Source organism: Pseudopodoces humilis, chromosome 12, assembly GCF_049639895.1.
Source record: "Pseudopodoces humilis isolate 2021_Gansu_Grassland_sample_001 chromosome 12, ASM4963989v1, whole genome shotgun sequence".
Classification (NCBI taxonomy): domain Eukaryota; kingdom Metazoa; phylum Chordata; class Aves; order Passeriformes; family Paridae; genus Pseudopodoces; species Pseudopodoces humilis.
This window is the reverse complement of record NC_142211.1, coordinates 10,232,933-10,252,463: the sequence shown is the minus strand read 5'-3', so window position 1 is coordinate 10,252,463 and position 19,531 is coordinate 10,232,933. Positions and strand designations below refer to the sequence as shown.

At 39.4% G+C, this 19,531-nt stretch overlaps 1 protein-coding gene across 1 annotated transcript in view; it reads left to right on the top strand.

Moving 5' to 3' along the window:
- LOC148183361 (zinc finger SWIM domain-containing protein 6-like) overlaps positions 1-19,531 on the top strand; it is a 262,132-nt gene that overhangs the window by 184,577 nt on the left and 58,024 nt on the right. The window contains exons 5-9 of the mRNA XM_088061497.1: positions 9,817-9,996; positions 11,548-11,724; positions 12,010-12,156; positions 15,025-15,171; positions 17,351-17,611. Of these exons, the coding sequence (XP_087917623.1) occupies positions 9,817-9,996; positions 11,548-11,724; positions 12,010-12,156; positions 15,025-15,171; positions 17,351-17,611 (912 nt within the window). The remainder of the gene's footprint in view (positions 1-9,816; positions 9,997-11,547; positions 11,725-12,009; positions 12,157-15,024; positions 15,172-17,350; positions 17,612-19,531) is intronic.

Below are 19,531 nucleotides of genomic sequence, written 5' to 3'. Positions count from 1 at the left end.
CCATAGGCTGAGGTACTTGAGAGGTACAGACTTCCCAGAACGTCTGATACCTGGGATACACCCCCCCTCCCCGCCATGCATAATCCCCTTCTTAATTCTTAACCCTTGTGGAATTTTATGGTGTTTCCACAGTGTCTCTTTCATCTTTCAGTGGAATCCATCCCATTGTTTCTGTTATCTTTCAGTGATAGTTTCATCTTATCAGCAGAGCCACAGCTTGTTTGTAAAGACAAACCCATCATTCCTCTCGAAGGGCTGATTGAAAGGGCTTTAAACTAGGTTTGAAGGGGGAAGGGGATAAGACTAGCTAGCTAGACAGGCTAGCTAGAGATGAGCCTGGGGGCAGCAGACTGGTGTTGCGGATGAAATCAATAGCCCAGCTCAAGTGCATTTACACCAATGCAGCAGTGTGGGTAACAAACAGGAGAAACCAGAGGCCATTGTGCAGCAGGAAAGCTCTGACATAGTTGTCATCACAGAAACGTGGTGGGATGACTCGCATGACTGGAGTGATGATGTTAAGGAATATATTTAGTGCAGGTAGCTAGGTTTGCAGCTGCAGTTCGAGCTGCAGGTTGAGCTCTGAGGGGCAGGAGCCTGAGGCAAGAGGCTGTGAACTGCCGACCCTTTGCATGACAAAGGACACGGGGACCTATGGCTAAGCCAAAGGACCAGACACTGAGAGACACAGCAGGAGCTGAGGACCCCCAGACTTTCCTGTGCTTATACCGTGAGGGTGTAAAAGCCCAGGGGTTCCTTTGTTTGGGATGCCTCCTCGGAGGCACCCAGCTGTTATTTTTTTTATTTAATGATTGCACCAAGATTAAACTATTTGAAGGATCTGAATGTCTGAGAGTCTGCTATGGGAAACCTGGGGTTGAGCCAGTAAGAAAACCTGGCCTGACTGTGTGAGTATGCGGGGCTGTAGCTGTGAAGGGGCTTCAGTTCCAGCTCAGGTGGTGTGAGGGTAAATACCAGAGTGGCTCCTGGATGGTCGGACAGGGAAGTTTCCTTAATACTGCAATGGATGGCTCCAAGCTCTCCAGAATGGACAGGAGAGGAAGGCGAGTTGGTGGGGTGGTTCTGTACATTAAGTATCGATTCAGCCTTGGATTTATGGAGGGTGGACTTTGGCATGTGTGGGACACTGGTTCAGAGAGTACCCTGGGAAAGAGTCCTTAATAACAAAGGGGCCAAGGAAGGCTGGGCATTCTTTAAGAAGAAAATCTTGAAGGTGCAGGCTGTCCCTGTGTCAAAAAGACAAGCCTGAAGGGAAGAAGACTGACCTGTCTGAACAGGGAGTTTTTGCAGGAACTCAGGGAAAAAAAGAGGGTTTACTGAAGTAACCTCCCTTTGTGCCCCCGAAATAATCCTGGCTAGGTCTGTCGAGGGGGGGGGGGGGTGTCAGGAAGTCTCTTCACGACCAAGATAAAAGACCAAAGGGCTGCTTCTCCCTCCGGGATAAAGTAGGATGTTTATTCTGGTTGGGATCCAGGAGGAGAAAAGAGGAAGAAGATACATTTCCCAGGCTCTTTCAAACCTCGGGAGAGGGGCAGGGAAACATATAACAACAACCAAGGGGATAACATTTCAGAGACAGGGAGGGGAGGGGAAAAACACGTCACAGCTGCAGGGAGGGTTTACACAGAAACCAAGTAACGCCCAGAAATGTGCACTACCACAGTTTATGACCTCTGGAAGAAGGGGAAGGCAACTCAGGCAATGTTTAAGGATGTCATTAGGTCATGTAGATAGAAAATTAGAAAGGTGAAAGCTCAACTAGAACTCAGTCTGGCCACTGCTATAAAAAATAGTGAAAAGTGTTTTTATAAATATGTCAGCAAGAAAAGGAGGGCCAAGGAAAATCTCCATCGCTTATTGGTCGCGAGGGGGAACATTGTCACCAAGGATGAGGAAATGGCTGAGTTACGTAATGCCTTCTTTGCCTCAGTCTTTAACAGTAAGAGTGGTTATCCTCAGGGCAGCCAGACCTCTTAGCTGGTAGACAAGGACGGGGAGCAGAACAGACCCTCTGCAATCTAGGCAGAGGTAGTTAGTGATCTGCTGAGACACTTAGACACTCACAAGTCTATAGGGCTGGATAGAATTCATCTGAGGGTGCTGAGGGAGCTGGTAGAAGAACTTGCTAAGCCGGTCTCCATCATTTATCATCAGTCCTGGCTAACCATGGAGGTCCAAGGTGACTGGAGGTTGGCTAATGTGATACCCATCTACAAGAAGGGTCAGAAGGAGAATTTGGGGCCTTTCAGCCTGACCTTGGTACCCAGGAAGGTTATGGAACAGATCATCTTGAGTGTAATCATACAACATGTACAGGATAACCAGGGGATTGATGCCTTAAGTTTTAGCTTTCATATTTTCCAGATTCTGTACTGCCTTAGTGCATGACTCTGAACTTCATATAAAGTGTTAGCAAGTTCTCTTCACAGGGTAGTAAGACAAAACAATCCTTTTCCAGCCTGAGAACCAAGGACACAGTTGCAGCTTCAGGACCAAAAAGTATAAACAACAGTGAATTGAGGAGAGCAATCTGGGAGGATGGGACTTCATAACCTGAAGCTGTAATTGGACAACCCCAATATGTAAATGGACCAAAACTTATGAAAGTGTGAAAACTCATGACTGGTCATCCATCTTGTGCCCATTTTGGGTCCATCTTGGGTAGAGCCCCAGCTAAGCTCTTGTACTGCCCAAGGTGTATCCTTTGAAGGCCTTTTAATAAATACCTAGTTTATTATTTTAACTCTGTCCAGCCTCTGTTCCAGGTAGCTTCTCAAGGCATCAGGATCAGGCCCAGCCAGCATGAGTTTAGGGAAAGGCAGGCCCTGTTTGACCAACCTGATTTCCTTTCATGACCACCTAGTGGATGAGGAGAAGGCTATGGATGTGTCTACCTGGACTTCAGTAAAGCCCTTCATACTGTCTCCCATGGTATTCTCCTTGACAATCTGGCAGCCCACAGCTTGGACAGGTGCACTCTGCTGGGTTAAGAACTGGCTGGATGGCCAGGTCCAGAGAGTGGTGGTAAATGGTGCTACATTCAGTGGGTGCCCAGTCATTAGTGGGCTTCCCTAGGGCTCAGTATTGCAGCCAGTCCTGTTTAACAGCTTTATTGATGATCTGGACGAGGGGGTCAAGTGCACCCTCAGTAAGTTTGCAAACAACACTAAATTGGGTGGGAGCATTGATCTGCTGGAAGGTAGGAAGGGTCTGCAGAAGGATCTGGACAGGCTGGATGGATGGGTTAAGAACAACGGTATGAGATTCAGACAAGCCAAGTGCCAAGTCCTGTACTTGGATCACAATGCCATGCAGTGCTACAGGCTAGAGGCAGATTGGCTGGAAAGCAGCCAGTTGGTAAAGGACCTGGGGGTGCTGGTTGACAGCTGGCTGAACATGAGCCAGTGTGTGCCTAGGTGGCCAAGAAGGCAAATGGCACCCTGGCCTGTATCAGAAATAGTGTAGCCAGCGGGACCAGGGAAGTGATTGTCCCATCTGCACTAGTGAGGCCACACTTCAAGTACTGTGTCCAGTTCTGGGCTTCTCACTACAAGACTGACATTGAGGTGCTGAAGCATGTCCAGAGAAGGGCAATGAAACTGGTGAAGGGTCTAGGGAGTAAGTCTTTTGAGGAGCAGCTGTGGGTGTTTATCCTGAAGAAAAGGAGGCTCAGTGCAGATTGTCTCACTCTTTAAAACTATCTGAATGGAGGTTGTAGCCAGGTGGGGGTAGGCCTTTTCTCTCAGGAAGCCATAGTGACAGGACTAAGGAAGGTTCAAGTTGGAGATCAGGAATAATTTCTTCACTGAAAGAGTGTCAAGCATTGGAATGGGCTGCCCAGGGAGGTTGTGGAGTCACCATCCCTGGAGGTGTTCAAGAAACAGGTGGATGTGGCACTTAGTGCTATGGTCTAGTTGATATGGCAGAGATTGGTCAAAGGTTGGACTTGATCTTGGAGGTCTTTTCCAAGCTAAATGATTCTGTGATTCTTGTTGAGATCAGCACTTAAGTGCTTTGCCTATCTTTGGTACTTCATAAAATCAACTGTTCAATTGGAACGTTCTCTGGTGTGACTTCTCAGTATGCTTTGTTCTATTGGAGATCTCACCATTCCTGGAGGAGGGAGGCAGATTTTCCAGTCATTCTGAAGGCATTTTTCCTTCTTTTCAAGAAGCAATAAATATCATACACTACTTCTCACTACTTCTTTGAAGTTTCCAAGTGGCTGTTGCACTTTAAGAGGCTCTCGCTTTAAAATACTTTGCTGACACTTCTTTTTTTACAGGAATCATAGTTTCTGTCTTGTATTATTGTTTCTTTTCTGGCACTTCCAGTGCTGGAAAATGATGCTTTGGTAATAGAATTGATTAGGCTTAAATGGGGCACAGTAGCAAATTTGCAGCGAGTGCTAAAGCAAATTTGTCTGTTGCACAAAGGGAATGATCTCATTTACCTGGCTTCACTTCCTTTGAAATAATCAAATGTTACTAACCTCATAGCTCTTGGATTTTTATTTTTTTTAAGAGACATGCATTAACATGCAAACTATTCTGTGACTATGATTCTATGATTAATGGGAAGAGCAAAGGCATGTCAAACATGCATCGGTTTCTTGCATATTTTAATTTTGCAAATAAATAGATTTATCTTAAGTATACATCAAAATTCTAAAGCCAAGGCCAAGTTTCAGCCACTGATTACACAGGTATTGAAAATGAGGAAATGTTGACCCAAACCAGGGCTATTACAGTAGCCCTGACAAGATAGCATAAGATTTCTAGGAAAAGCATATTTCTTGAGAAGACTGCAATCAGTCTAACAGAGTTGTATGCTGGATCTTCAGTGATGCTCAGTGCCCTAACCCCCACTAAAATTGTTTCCACCACCACCCTCCCATTTACTGGGATAAGAGTAAAATATGAAAAGTGAGTGGTGCTTAATCTCTTTGGAGAGTCTGTATACATTCTTTGCACTTTCTTTGACTTCATAAATACATGCATACACAAGATTTATAATTATTACAACACCTACTTTTACAGTGGCTAAGTTCTTCTTAATGTTTTTCAGTTTGCATGTTTAAATCCTGACCAGTGTAAAGGCATACTGTTCCTTTCTCTCTTGTGAGTTCAGAGGTATGGATGTCTAGTGAGATAATACAAAAGTACTGATGTTCCCTCTGTATGTACAAGGCATGCATTCATTGTATAAAGCAGTAATATAACCTATTTCTTTGTAGTGTGAGGTCCACTAAAGATGAATGACAATCATGAATTTTCAAAGAAGACTATTTGAACTAAAGGTCTGGTTTGTCAAAGCTGGCTTTTTCCACGTCAAAAGGGTTAGTGTTTTTTGAACCGAAATAGGCAATACCTCACTCCATTATGACAGTTCTAATATTCATTCCCTTGTGAAATTAATATCAAATTGCAGTCACAGAATGCCTTGTCTTCCAGTTATCTTCTGGGGGGGAAATTTTGTATATTGGTTTGTGATATTTTGTCACTGTGCTGTGAGGAGCTTCACATTGGAAAGACATGGGTCACAGTCAATGGATCCAAATCAGAACTTGACTTTTGGTTTAGTTTGGGGGGGGGGGGGGAGAAGGGGATATATCAGCCTTCTGAGATCTGGTATAAAAAGATATTTGGTGCCTGAGGAAAAAGAAACAAAAATGTGAGCTTTGTTATAAAAACACAATATATAAAAACAAACACGTTCTCTGTTTTGTTTTGGTTTTTTCTTTTTTTTTTTTTTTTTCCCATTTAACGAGGCATTTGTTCATATTGTGGGCATCATCATTAAATCTATTTAAACAGGTAAACTTACTTGAGAATGCCAGGAATGTATTTTGGCAAACTTCTTTTGAGTATAGGCTGTTGCAAACAGCAGTTTCCAGACTGAGGTCACAAGAAAGGGATTTAGATATGTTCCCCACAAATGAATTGCAACTAGCTGCTGCTCATTTTTCCATAAGCCTTACCTGTAGTATGGAGTAAGTACAATCAGTAGTTTCCCCATATAAGAGTCATTAGACAGAAAATAGAGAATCCTTTGAGGGCATTGTAAATTTTCAGGCTGGTGGTGACAGCTTCTATAGAGCAGCATCAGAGTGAAATAGGAAGAATATCCTCCAGGCTCCTTCCTTAAGTGGTTTGTGTGGGGTTTATCAGAAATACACTTGTCCTTGTGTTCATTTGCATAAAAATAGCATGGATTTCTGAGGCTTCCTTTTTAAACCAAATAAGTTTTTAAAAGATTTTGGTACTTTGTAGTATCTTTTCCCTTTTCTGCCTCTTAGATGTACCACATGCATAGTGAAGCCTCTGAAGAAGACAAATAAATTCCTTTGCTTCTAGTGGTGTTTCTGAGATGCAATGAAAGGCCACTCATTTTTTAGGGGCACACTGTAATCAGTAGTGTGCACTCCACCTTGCTGGATGATTGAAATACTTGCTGCTTGTGGTTAAGATATTCCACTTTGTTTTTGCTTCAGTCTGAAATCACTGGGAATCTGGTTACAAAGTATTAAATTGGCTTTTTAAAATATTTTTAGATGCTGAGAGGTACAGTGACTCCTCAGTGCCCTAAAGTAATCATTCATTTATAAAATAAATAAGCCCAAGATAACTATTCTACAAGGCTTTCCAATATGCCTCATCTTCTGTTTTGTTTTTATGTTGCAAGAAAAGTAGTCCTTTGTCTAGGGCAGTACTGAATGCATTGATGCTTAATAAGAAGAACCAGTTGTAATGCCATTCAGAATGATTTGGACAAGCTCAAGAAGTGAGCCCATGAGGACCTTATGAGATTCAACAAGGCCAAGTGTGAGGTTCTGCACCTGGGTCGGGGCAACCCCTGGTATCAATATAGGCTGAAGAATGAAAAGATTGAGAGCAGCCCTGCAGGGAAGGACTTGGGAGTGCTGGTGGATGGGAGGCTGGGCATGAGCCAGTAATGTGTGCTTGCAGCTCAGAATGCCAATCATATCCTGGGCTGCATCCAAACCAGTGTGGGCAGCAGGGCAAGGGAGGTGATTCTTCCCCTCTACTAAGCTCTGGTGAGACCTCACCTGCAGTACTGCCTCCAACTCTGGGGTCCCTGTTACGAATGGAGAGGGGAGAGTTTAGACAAATCCCTGCCTTTCCAGATTTCTGGCAGTAGGCAGTAGCTTTACTGAGGTGGCCAGCACCCCAAAACCCACTCTTGCAGGCAAGTTCTTAATAATGACTGGTCAGGCCTGTTACAACATTAATTATTTATTTGAACAGGCCAAGGAAAACAGACAAGACTTAAACAGATTACTTACTACACAGGATAACACAAAGAACTACTAGTAGATAAAAATACAGTGCATGATAATAGTAATAAAGGTACCTTATGTTACAGCTAGCAAAGAAATAGTATAGATTAAGAATCAATGTCACTTACCAACGAATGATAGCTGTGTGCAGGGAATCTCCCAATTTCTCTCAGTCCCAGGGAAGTAACTCAATTCCAATGTCTTAACATCGAGAAGAACTCTCTACACACTCAGAAAGTATATAAGAGATTTCTGATTTCATGAAAATCAGTGGTCTTTTATAGTTGTAAAACTGCTTGTGCTTTGCTGTCACTAATTTTAGGTTTTCCTTTCTCACCATTCAAGCCAGGATGTGTATTGCTGGCTAAGGAGGTTCTCAGCCAAGATAATTAATCACATGATAAATCATTCCAGCTTAACCTTGCCATATGTTACAAGGAGATAAGCTTTTGCTGTATCAGGGGTGAAAGGTCCTGCCACAGTCCCCATTACAGGAAGGACATGGCCTTGTTAGAGCAGGTCTAGAGGAGAGTCACAAAGATGACCAGAGGGCTGGAGCACATCTCCTATGAAGACAGACTGAGACAGTTGGGGATGTTCAGCCTGGAGAAGAGAGGGCTTTGAGGAGATCTTGTAGCAGCCATCCAGTACTTAAAGGGGGCTTACAAGAAAGATGGGGACAAACTTTTTAGTAGGGCCTGTAATAATAAGACAAGTGGTAATGGTTTTAAACTGAAAGAGGGTAGATATAAGGAAGAAGTTTTTTTACAATGAGGGTGATAAAACACTGGCATAGGTTGCCCAGAGAGATGGTGGATGTCCATTCCCTGGAAATATTCAAGGTAAGGTTGGACAGGTTTCTGAGCAACCTGATCTAGTTTGAAGATGTCCCTACTCATTGCTGGAAGGTTGGACTAGATGACCTTGAAAGGTCACTTCCAACCCAAACCATTCTATGATTCTATTCTATTATTTGACTCTGGGGAGTGAAGTGTATTGAATAGTGTGTCTAAAGGAAGTCATATGATTTGTTTTTAAAAGAAGTTTTTTTAAAACAGTATTTGCTTTATTTACTCCCATGGCACTTGAAAAAACCAAAACCCAAAACTGACCCAAAAAAACCATAAATACAAAACGTCCCAAAAATGCAAACAAAAAACCAACAAGCTGCATGTTCTACTGTATGTAACTACTGTGTAGTAATAATGTGCATTAGTGTAGTGGCTCTCTGGTGTTCTGCACCATACCATATCATATTTTCTTGTGGTTTCAATATTTCTTTGATATTGCTTCCTCATTCCATGTCAGCTTGAATAGCAGCAGACTTGAAGCCTTAAGGATGAAGCTCTGTTTTTCCACTGGCTTCTGTGCTGTGGCATACCGACACACTGAGTTACTTTAGGAATTAATGTAATGTGATGACCTGTGTTTTAGGTATCCATTTTGCATTCTTAGTTAGCAAAAGAATGCTTGAATATGAGAATTCTAATTTCTTGGAAGAACCAGCTGCATTTTTATTCTTTTTTTTTTCAGCCTGTCATGAAGATTACATAATTTAAACATATTCTTTTAATTTTATTCTTGGGGCCATCCTGTGCAGGGCCAGGAGTTGAACTTTGATGATCCTAGTAAGTCCTTTCCAACTCAGAATATTCTGTGATTCTGTGAAATCTCTTGTAGTGTACAAGACATGTTCTTAATGAGCAAATGAACAGTATTTTCAGATGTCTTCATGCTTGTGTCAAAGTTCACCCTGATGAAGAAACAGCTGATTTAGAGAAAAATCTTTCCATTTGAAAATTGTTGCTAAAACCCTGATGGATTTATGCCTGCCCTGCTCTATAGTATCAGGAAGCAGGTTCTAAAGTGATGGTACATGTGAAATGCCAGTGCAAATTAACTTTCCCTTCGAGCTCTGTATACAAAAAATGTAAGACAAGTTTTCTAGTGAAACTAAATAACTGAAGTAGGAGCAGCAAAAATATCTTGTTCCTACTACACTGCACAAATCTAGTGTTTACTGGATCTCTACTTCTGCTGGGTTTCAAGTGTGGAAGTATATGTTTAGAAAATGCATGTCTTACTAATACACTTATTTGGCTCCTGTAATGCGAAGCTGGAAGATACACAGTTTTGTACAAAAATTAGAAAAAAAACCTGGGTAATTTCCTGCTGTAACTTTATGTGAATTTTTTTTTGCTTTTGTCTGATAGGCTATACATTGTGAACTATGGATTTTCTAATAAAAAAGACCCATTTAATGCCTTTTAATTGAGAAGACTGGGTTGATAGTCTTTAAACTGCTTTGGATGGGCCACACCAGCTCCATGATTCTGCATCAGGAATTCAGTCTGCCTGGTGTCAGGCATAGTTGGGAAACAAGCAGTGTAGCCTTAGAGGGGAGGAAAAGTCTTACAGAATAAAAGTTTGCAATTAGCCATTGGCTGCTGTATTTTTAATAAAAAACCTAATTTAGCAATTTTCTTTAAAATCAGGTGCTCTGTGGATGTGTATAGTCTTAAATCCCCACTGCAAGTTGGAGCAGAAGGTCAGTTGGCTAACACAGCTGAAAAAATGGAATGGTGTGGATGTTTGTCCCTGGGAAGATGGAAATCATGGAAATGAGCTGCCCAATTTAACCAATGCTTTGCCTCCGGGTGCAAATGCTAACCAAGGTGAGCCTAAATATATGCACTGACTGCAACATATAATATAGCCTCTATCTTATATACTTCAGCCTTGCAGCAGAATACAGCAGTCTTTCCTGGGACAAGTAACTTTCTTGTTGAGGATTGACCAGCCAAATTTATTTTCATTGATACTGTCCTCACAGAATGGATAAATAGGGTTTACTTTTGTGCTGGGGCTGCAATGTTTTTAAAGCAAGTTGGGTCTTCTAACTTTTATCTTGGTCCTTCTAAATACTTGTTGCATAAAAATTGAATGTCCCTGAAGTATGTCAGGTAAAAGCCTGTTGTTTCTTTGCTTGACTATAATCTTATATCCCTTCTGGTATTGGGAGTTTTAATTTTTTCACTTAAAAAGCCTTTGATACTTACTTAAAGGGAGATCTGTTGTGACTGCATTAAACTGAGTATGTGAGAAACTAAAGCAGCTATTTGTGGGATGTGCTCTGTGTTGCATTGACAGGTGTGGGGGGGTGCAGAGGCAACACTGCCTTCTTGGAGGAGGTGTCCCTTCTTACTCAATATCATGCTTTCTAATCTGAAATGTGATTATCAAACCTGACAGAAGCCTTCTCCAGTCATCTTCAAGCAAAGATTGCTACTTTGCTAATAACTGAGGAAGATGCAGGTTGTTTACCTGGGAAAAAAAACCCCTCATAATCATCAAACCTCTCAATATTTGGATACATATTTAATAAAAGTTAAAATTAAATGCTTGTGAAAGGTGGTAGAATTAGATGTATTTTTCCTTGTTTCTTTATCTTGGAAGTTTACCTCTGAAGGAAATGGACTTGGTTCATGTTTAAATCTTGCAGCTAGATGCAGACAGAAGTTCATGCAACATGTAACTTCCTACAGAGCTGTTTGGCTTTCTGCATCTTGTGATGTTCAGACCAACCTGGGCATGCTAGTAGCAATTCTGACGGCATTTTGACATTCATAGACACAATTCCATGTTGACAGACCACTTTTGCCATTAGAAGATGTCCAGTAAAGGATTGTCAGTCCCATGGCCTCAGTACCTTGCTTTCTTTGCAGTATTTGTATTTGTTTATGACAAAAATTTATACAAGTGCTTAAAGTTAATGTCACTTTTCAAAGAGAACAACTAAAATATTTTATGTGATGTTTATCTGTCACTCATCCTAGTGGTTCTGGGTCTGAGGAGAGAAGCTGGGGATGCTTGAGTAGCTGTGTGCCATATACTTTCTCGTCTGTTTTTAGGAGAATTCTGTACATGTTGTTTAATGTCCTTCATGTCTAGCTGTTCCCTTTGCAATATCCTATTTAGCATTAGCCATGATGGTTTGTAGATCTCTCTGAATGCAAAGTGAATGGCACACACTTTGCCTGAGCTGTTGGGTAACAGGATGTGAAATGTCATCTGTGGTCTGCTCCTTGCAGAGTGGGTCAAGGTAGACTGCCATCAGGTAAGGTGTCCTGGGGTGAATAGGCAGAAGACAAGAATACTGTGAATGACTGATTCACATATGAATGAATAAAAGCTGATGCAGCTTTCTGAATTTCTGAAAATGACAGATTCATCAAATAGGCCACATCGGACGGTGTTCACTAGAGCCATAGAGGCATGCGAACTGCACTGGCAGGACAGCCACTTAAAGCACATTATCAGCGGTGACATATACACCAACTACTGTTACCACGAACACACTGAAAACTCACTCTTTGACTCTCGAGGGTGGCCCCTCTGGCATGGTAAGTGGCTAAACCGAAAAGACATTTCCATTACTTACTTTGTTCAGTTTCTATGGCATTATTTTTTTTCTTTTTGGGGGGGTGGGAGGGAGCTAAATGAAAAGCCTGGCAAAAAGAACAGAGGCTCCCTTGAAATGTTGGCTCAGAAATAGTCCTTTAACTCTCTCTTGCAAAGTTTAAAAAACAAATTGAAGGAAACAAAAAGGCCCTTTTGAATAACCTAGCAAAACAGGCTATTGCAGACATGGAAGCATTGCTATTCCTTAATTATTGTCTCCATTTTAGAACATGTTCCTACAGCCTGTGCGAGGGTGGATGCATTACGATCTCATGGATACCCACAAGAAGCACTGAGGCTAGCAATAGCTATTGTTAATACACTAAGAAGGCAGCAGCAGAAACAGCTGGAAATGTTCCAGACTCAAAAGACAGGTAAATGCGGGGAAGAGAGAAGGGCAAAGGACATGACAAGGTGACAATAACACCGGACTAGAACTTTGCATGAGAAAACTGTTTTTGAAACTAAAGCAAAAGAGGTGACTTCAATTCTTCAGTCCAAACAATCATAGTGGTAGTGTCACATTCTGGAAGTTGGAGATTTTTTTCAAGCTGGATTGTGAGGTCTGCAGGGCAAGTGCTCTCTTCTGCCTTCTACAAAACATCTAACATGATGGGGCATTTATTCCAATCAGAGGTTTTGGTTACACAGTGTAAATATTCATCCTGTGTAATTTATAGGCTTTTAAACAGAGATTTGCATTTGGAATGTCAGGTATTTAAACTAATTTTTCTATTCTGTTGTGTAATTTAGCAGACCTATATATTTCTGAGGTTGAAGCCTAAAGTTGACAAGGCAAAGTCTGCACTACAGAAATTTATCCAGTTTGACAGTTTCTTCCAAAAGTCTCTGATGATGCTTAAAACCTTGGTGGATTCACATCATTGGAAATCAAATTTCTGAAACACTGGCTTTATAAAATGTTTTGTGGTGCTCCTCTAAACACTACCCCTATTTTCTGAAGGATCATTCTTCCAAAAATAATCTTTCACTGAACTTTGACATAGGTTTGGAGAGATAGTGGAAGAATAAAGGAGTGACTTTGTGGTTAAAAATTCATGTGGAAAAATTAGAATAACATTCTCAGCTACTACAAGAAAACCTTTAATTCAAAATTTATTTTAGATCTTTGTTGGTACTTTTAACTATGTGTATCCTCATGCATTGTAGGCAAAAATACCAGTGTGAAGTCAAATTTGTAAAATTTTTAACTGTATGTGCAGGTATTTTCCCAGAAATGTTCATTTAGAAATTGAAGACAAGGTAGATACCTGATTGAAAAAAATATTTGGCAGTTCTTATGTGACTTCATTTCACAATACCCAAGGAAGAAATTTTGAGCACTATTGTGGATCCTAGATTTCAACAAAACTTAAAGGCATTTTGCATTATTATTCAGGAGAATTTTTCTTAGTCTTTTTATCATGTAATATATCTTTCCTTAACATGAAGTCTGTAATTTCTATGTTGTTACTCACTGTTTTGCTTTGGTTTCTTCACTCTTATGTTTGAAATTTAAACAATTTTGTTTTATTATAACAAAACAGGCTTGTCTTCTTTATAAGCAGAATAATTCTGCAGCTACGGTTTCAGTTCAGCAACCACCATATGCTTCTACTTAGCTTTCATTCATATGACTGATCTGACATTCATGGAACCAGTTGCACGATTTAAAGTTAAATCTCTATATGAATGGAGTACTGAAGCCTTTGTTTGGCATGACACAAGTGAAGCTTATAACTAGACATAATAGATTAAATGGAATGAAATGAGTCAGTAAGGTCATTGATATTAATTCTTTTTGGTAATATTATGTTCTACTTAATGTCATTTTTAGCACATACTACTTTTTAGCAAGACAATTATTTACTACTTTGTTTTTCATATCAGTTAATTCTTTAAAAAAAGCCACTGTCCTGAACACTGAGTTCAACAGTGTGGCTGTTTCATTTTGTAGCTCCACACATTTAAATACAAGAAACAAGCTTTTAAATATTTGTGATAATACTTATGATTATTCAGAAAGATGGCACTTTGTGAATGAGAGAGTACAGAGGCAGGCACAAGTTAGTGTGTAATAAGCAGAGAAACAGAGCATCTGTAATGGCTTCTATACAATTTTTAAATGATCACTCATAATGCACCTGATCTCTCCTAGTTCAGTTGTGTATGTGTCTAAGAGAAAAAGTTGGGGAGTTGAAGGCGAACTACTGCCATGTCACTGTCGGACACGATTCACACAGACGCAGCTCGAAGTGTGATGAAAGACGAAGGAAGTTTATTTGTTCTTTCAGTATTTATAGGTTTTTGACAATGACCAGGGATTGGATAGTCAGGTTACCACCTTCCCAACCACACTGGCCATGAGAGACGTCCACCAAAAGGCATATCTTTAATGGAATGTATAAATGCCTATGTTTATAGTTACTTTCCTGGGAAAGTGGCTAGAAATTATGAAAACAATATCGAAAGGCCTGATTCTCAGGGCGACACTGCCATAAGATTCTTAGTTAAAAAAGGGATTTGAGTCATCTCTAGCATCTTTTACCACAGTGATATTTCCTTCAATTCATTGTGCTAAACAATTTTTTCAAGTTGTAGCTGATTGATGGGTGAGGGCTGCAAAACAAAGTATCCATGAAGGTATTTGTTGACTGAAACTTTAGAATAACAAAAAATGCACTTAAAGGACAATTTTAAAATTTTATACCTCATTTAAACACATTATCCTTTTTTTTTTTCTTCCTTTTTTTTTATTAGGAACTGTCATTGTGAGTTTATTACTTCAACAAATATCCAGATGCAATATTTTATTTATTAAAACTGAACATTTCAGAATATTTTATTTCAGTGGCATCAGCTTCACTTAAAATGTGAAAATAGTACTGTATCTTTTGAGTGAGGAAACAGTGGTGAATATTTTACCCAAAAAAAAGTCTTTGCTATAATTTTTCAGAAGACATTTCAGAAGTTACTGGTATCAACTCAGAGATTTCAAAAGATACTGCAATTGAAATTTTTGGCCCATAATGTACTTTGCTAGTGCTCAAAATGTTTGGCCTTTGTCCATTTTCTTTTTTTCCTCTTTTAACATATTTACGAAGGGCAATGAATTCACACTGATAGATATTTTTTCTTTCTAAGCAGAAGAGCATTTTAATCAGTTTTACTTCTATATATGTTTTGAGGGGATAATATGCACTCTCTTTCCCTCCCTTTTCCCTCCATCTTTTCTGTCACAGAACTTCTTCAAATTGGAGTAACCTCAATAACAAATCTTGAAGGTTGGGTGGGACATCCTTTGGATCCAATTGGCACCCTCTTCAGTAGCCTGATTGAAGCCTGCAGGGTGGATGATGAGAGCTTACATGGATTCTCAGACTTCACGGGTAAGGCCATGCAATCTTCTCTAAGTCTTCAGTCTTCAGTAACCAGAAACATTTTTCTACCTTACCTTTCCCAAGTAACTTCAAAGCTGGTGTCTTTATAGTATAAGAACTCACATTTGCATTCCCTAAGAAAACACAGGGTAGAGAAAATGTTTAAAGTAAAACTGTTATATGAAGCCTTAAAAAATTACCAGTTACTCATTCTTGAAGGAAATTCAGTATTTTACACTTGAAATAAAACTGAATAAGAGTTTATAGCAGCAACCCTCTTTACATACATTGTTCTATCCTCTTTTGGAGAAATTATAGGAAATCACAGAATTGTTGAGGTTAGAAGGCTTCTCTGGAGATTGTTTAGTCCACCTACTCTGATCAGAGCAGGGTCACCTAGAGGAAGTTGCCCAGGACTGTGTCCAGTTGAGTTTTGAATAGTCCCAAGAATGAACACCATATAACCTTTCTAGGCAACCTCTTAGTGTTTGACCATCCTCACAGTAAAAAAGTGTTTTCTTACACTCAGATGGAATTTTCTGTATTTCAGTTTGTGCCTATTGCCTCTTGTCCTGTCACAGGATACCACTGAGAAGAGTCTGGCTCTGTTTTCTTTACATTCTCCCATTAGATATTTGTATATTTTGGTAAGATCCTCCTGAGCCTTTTATTTTCCAGGCTAAATAATCCCAGCTGTCTCAGCATCTCATATGGGAGATGCTCCAGTCCTTTAATCATCTTTGTGGCCCCTCACTGGATCTGCTCCAGTAGGTCTGTGGGGAACCCATTACTGAACATGGCACTCCAAGTGTGGGCTCACCAGTGCTGAGAAGAGAGGAAGGATCACCACCTCAAATCCTCCTATGCACTCCAGGATATTATTTGACTTCTTAGCTACAAGTGTACATAATACTTCAGTGATGACAAAACACTTAAAATTTATAACATACATGGTCTATAAAGTACATGGTTTATAAAGGTTATGAATTGGAAAATAGCATTGTAGTATTGATACATGATTTCGGACAGGATGTATATGCCCATTCTAACTTCAGTATTTGCTTCTCAGGAGCTTAACTGATATATTCCTTATTCTCAGTCTCCACCTCTGTGGTAGTTTCTTATCACCTGTGTGGTCAGAAACTTGAGTAATTCCTCTACCTATATATCCTTTATATGTACATCCCAAATCTCCGTGGGGCTTTTCCTCAAAAGTAATTTTATTCAATTAGATTTTCTTCAATAAACTTCTAATCCCATATCCACCAATTCCGGAAGAACTTTAATTAAAAGAAATCAGATTCTTTGCAATTAGAAAAAAAGTACCCAAAACACCCCCATGAAATAAAAGTAGTGTGTGTTGAAATGTAAATTCCCCCTACACTCATATATACAATCTACTAAATGCATTTTGCTATTTCATTTGCTGTAGCTGTCCATCTCCATACATCTGTACATTGCAACTTTTTGTTCCCAAACTAGACTATAAACTTCTAGAGGTTGATCTAGCATTTTGTCATGCGGTATATTGGTGAAGTGCCAAATCATTCAGTAGTACTCTTTAAAGCAATGTATGGCTTGGTCTGTGTGGAATTTACAAGTAATCTTTACTAAAAGTAGCATTTCTAGTGTTAATAAAAGTCAGAAACATTATGTGTGTTTATCATAAATGCAACTACCAAATAAAAAAACATGACGAGAGCTTTAGCAAACAGAATGCTCTAAAACTGTGGAGTTCCCAGGCCTACTGTATTTGCATAATCCTAATAGATTCAACTGAAATCTATGCAGGTGTATAAGCACCTTCCCTTTCCACTTATACAACATCAAATCTTTAAGGAGATACAGAAATGGGTGGGGGAAAAATTGAAATAGATCATCCGATGTTAGCCTTATTAACACAAAGCTGGAGAAACTGCCTTTCTCCAAATCATGCAGTTTCAAAAGAAAACTTTTATTTCTACTACAGTGGATTTTTAAAAAACTAATTGTTTTGCGTATTTCTGGGATGTGAAATTGGATCAGGTAGTTTATATTGGATGATTGGATATTGAGATTGCACTCATAATTTAAATATTTTTTTTTAAATGAATACTGACAGAGGAAGCATTTGAAAATGTGGCATTATAGGCAGATTATGGATTTTAATGATTTCCTGATGTGTTGTTCTTTGTGTCGCCCTTTACAGAGAACATGGGGCAATGCAAATCTCTGGAGTACCAGCACCTGCCTGCACACAAGTTTTTAGAAGAAGGGGAATCTTATTTAACGCTGGCTGTGGAAGTAGCATTGATAGGGCTGGGACAGCAACGAAGAATGCCAGATGGCTTGTATGCACAAGAGAAGGTTTGTCGAAATGAGGAGCAGCTCATTTCTAAGCTACAGGAAATTGAATTGGATGATACTCTGGTGAAGATTTTTCGAAAACAAGCAGTCTTCCTATTAGAAGGTAGCTCAACGTAGATGCTAACTGCTTTTTAAAACTGTCTTCACTTACACAAGTCCATGAAATTAGCATGAAACTGCTTTATATGCTTAAGATGCTTTTTGATGTAGAACACCAGCAAAATTTTATTTCCAATCTCTTATGAAAATCAAACATACTTCAGATATCACATGACTGTAAAGATAAGGCATCTACTAACCTATAAGTCTTTATCTAAATTTATTATTGCATTTTCTTCTTTAGATTTGTTCAATATCCTAATTATACAACCCAGGCTCAAAATTGAATAATATAGACATCAGTTATCATCAACAGATTTTGGGTAGTAAATTTCAAAATGTCATTTGTATCATGATAAAGGACTAGGAGCTTTGTAAATGTATGAAGATTTTTACCTCTATTCCCTAGTGAAGAGCTCAGAAAATTTACTTAAATTTGCTGGGACAGAAATATAACATTTCCTTTGTAGCAATTAGGAATATGAGTTGCCTCTGAAGTTTGTATCATACCTGAAAATTGAAATATATGGACAAATACTAAGGCTTATGGCCTGGTCTTGTGACTAAATTTTGATTAAGACAAACAAATTGTGTTTGGGAATTGCAGTTGTGTATTGCAATAAAATCTGTACAAAAAAGTGCATGCTTTTGCCTTAGCTTTTAAAAAGGCTTGACATAACACTTAAGCCTTATTTTCAAAGAGTAATCTTGTGGGTTCCAAGATTGCTATTCTAGTTTTTGGGGGTTTTTAAATGGAGGAAAAAACTTTAAAGGAACTAAGTATCTAAAGGCATGGTCCAAGTTTTGAGTGCTTTCTCAAGGGATGGTGGGGAGTTTGATACTGCTCTAGGTAAGTTGTGAAGATTGTTACATAGCAGTCAGGTTTTGCTTTCTTTCTGTAAGACATTTGTCTTTTAAAACTATTTCTTTAATGGAGGAGATGCAGTATGTTGTTTAGGATTCTCAGCTTTGAGTCAATAATTTTGCCCAGATCCTTAAAGACTTTGGTCCCTACTGGTGGTACCATTTGAAACTGTAGAGAAGCTGCACCATAAGGAGAGTTTCTGCTTTATGGCCTTTGGACAAGAACAGCTTCTTGCTGGATCCAGCTATTCAACACCATAGAGGGATCCTATGGATTATAAAATCAAATTGCTGCATCTGTTTACTGGTCAGGATGCTGTATGAGGAAAAGGCAGGATTTCCCTCAAGTATTCTCTTCTAGTTTACAACTGTGATCAGTGATATACTTTTTTTCCTTAGAGTAGTAAACAAGTGATCATAGCAGGAAATCTGCTAAAATAGCTACCTACAAAATTACTGTGGTGAGCAGCATACAACAATGGTCGTGCATTACTGTGTGTTGAGAAATCTGGCTTTTCTGCAATAATGCCAGTTTACTCCAAGTTAGGCAGAAACTGTCAGATGACATGAAGGAAAAACTGTGCAGTGATTTAAGATTCTAATCATATGAATTGTGGTTTTATAGTTGAAGTTCTGTAAATATAATAAAGTTTAATCCAGTATTAGGCTGATTTCTATGCTGTTAATGCAGGTTAATGCAGATTAATGCATGCTGTGTGTAGCTACCACTTGAATGCATGGGAAAGCAGAACATGACTTCTAAGTTAATGTCAGAATATATTTTCATATAAATGCTTTGTCATTTATTCTTTGTCTTCTAACTGAGTTTCTGAGTGGACCACCAACTGGCAAACAGATGTGAAATGGCTTCTTTCATACAAGCAATGCCAGCTAGTTTTGAATGGCTTCCAATTTAAAATGATTGAGACACACTGTCACCTTCTGAATCTTTATTGATGTTTCCATTGTGATCAGCTCCAGCCTTCAGAAATGCCCACCTATGGAGCTCAGATTTTTTTTCATACCTAGTGATTTTTATCTTTGCATTTTGTGCTAAGGC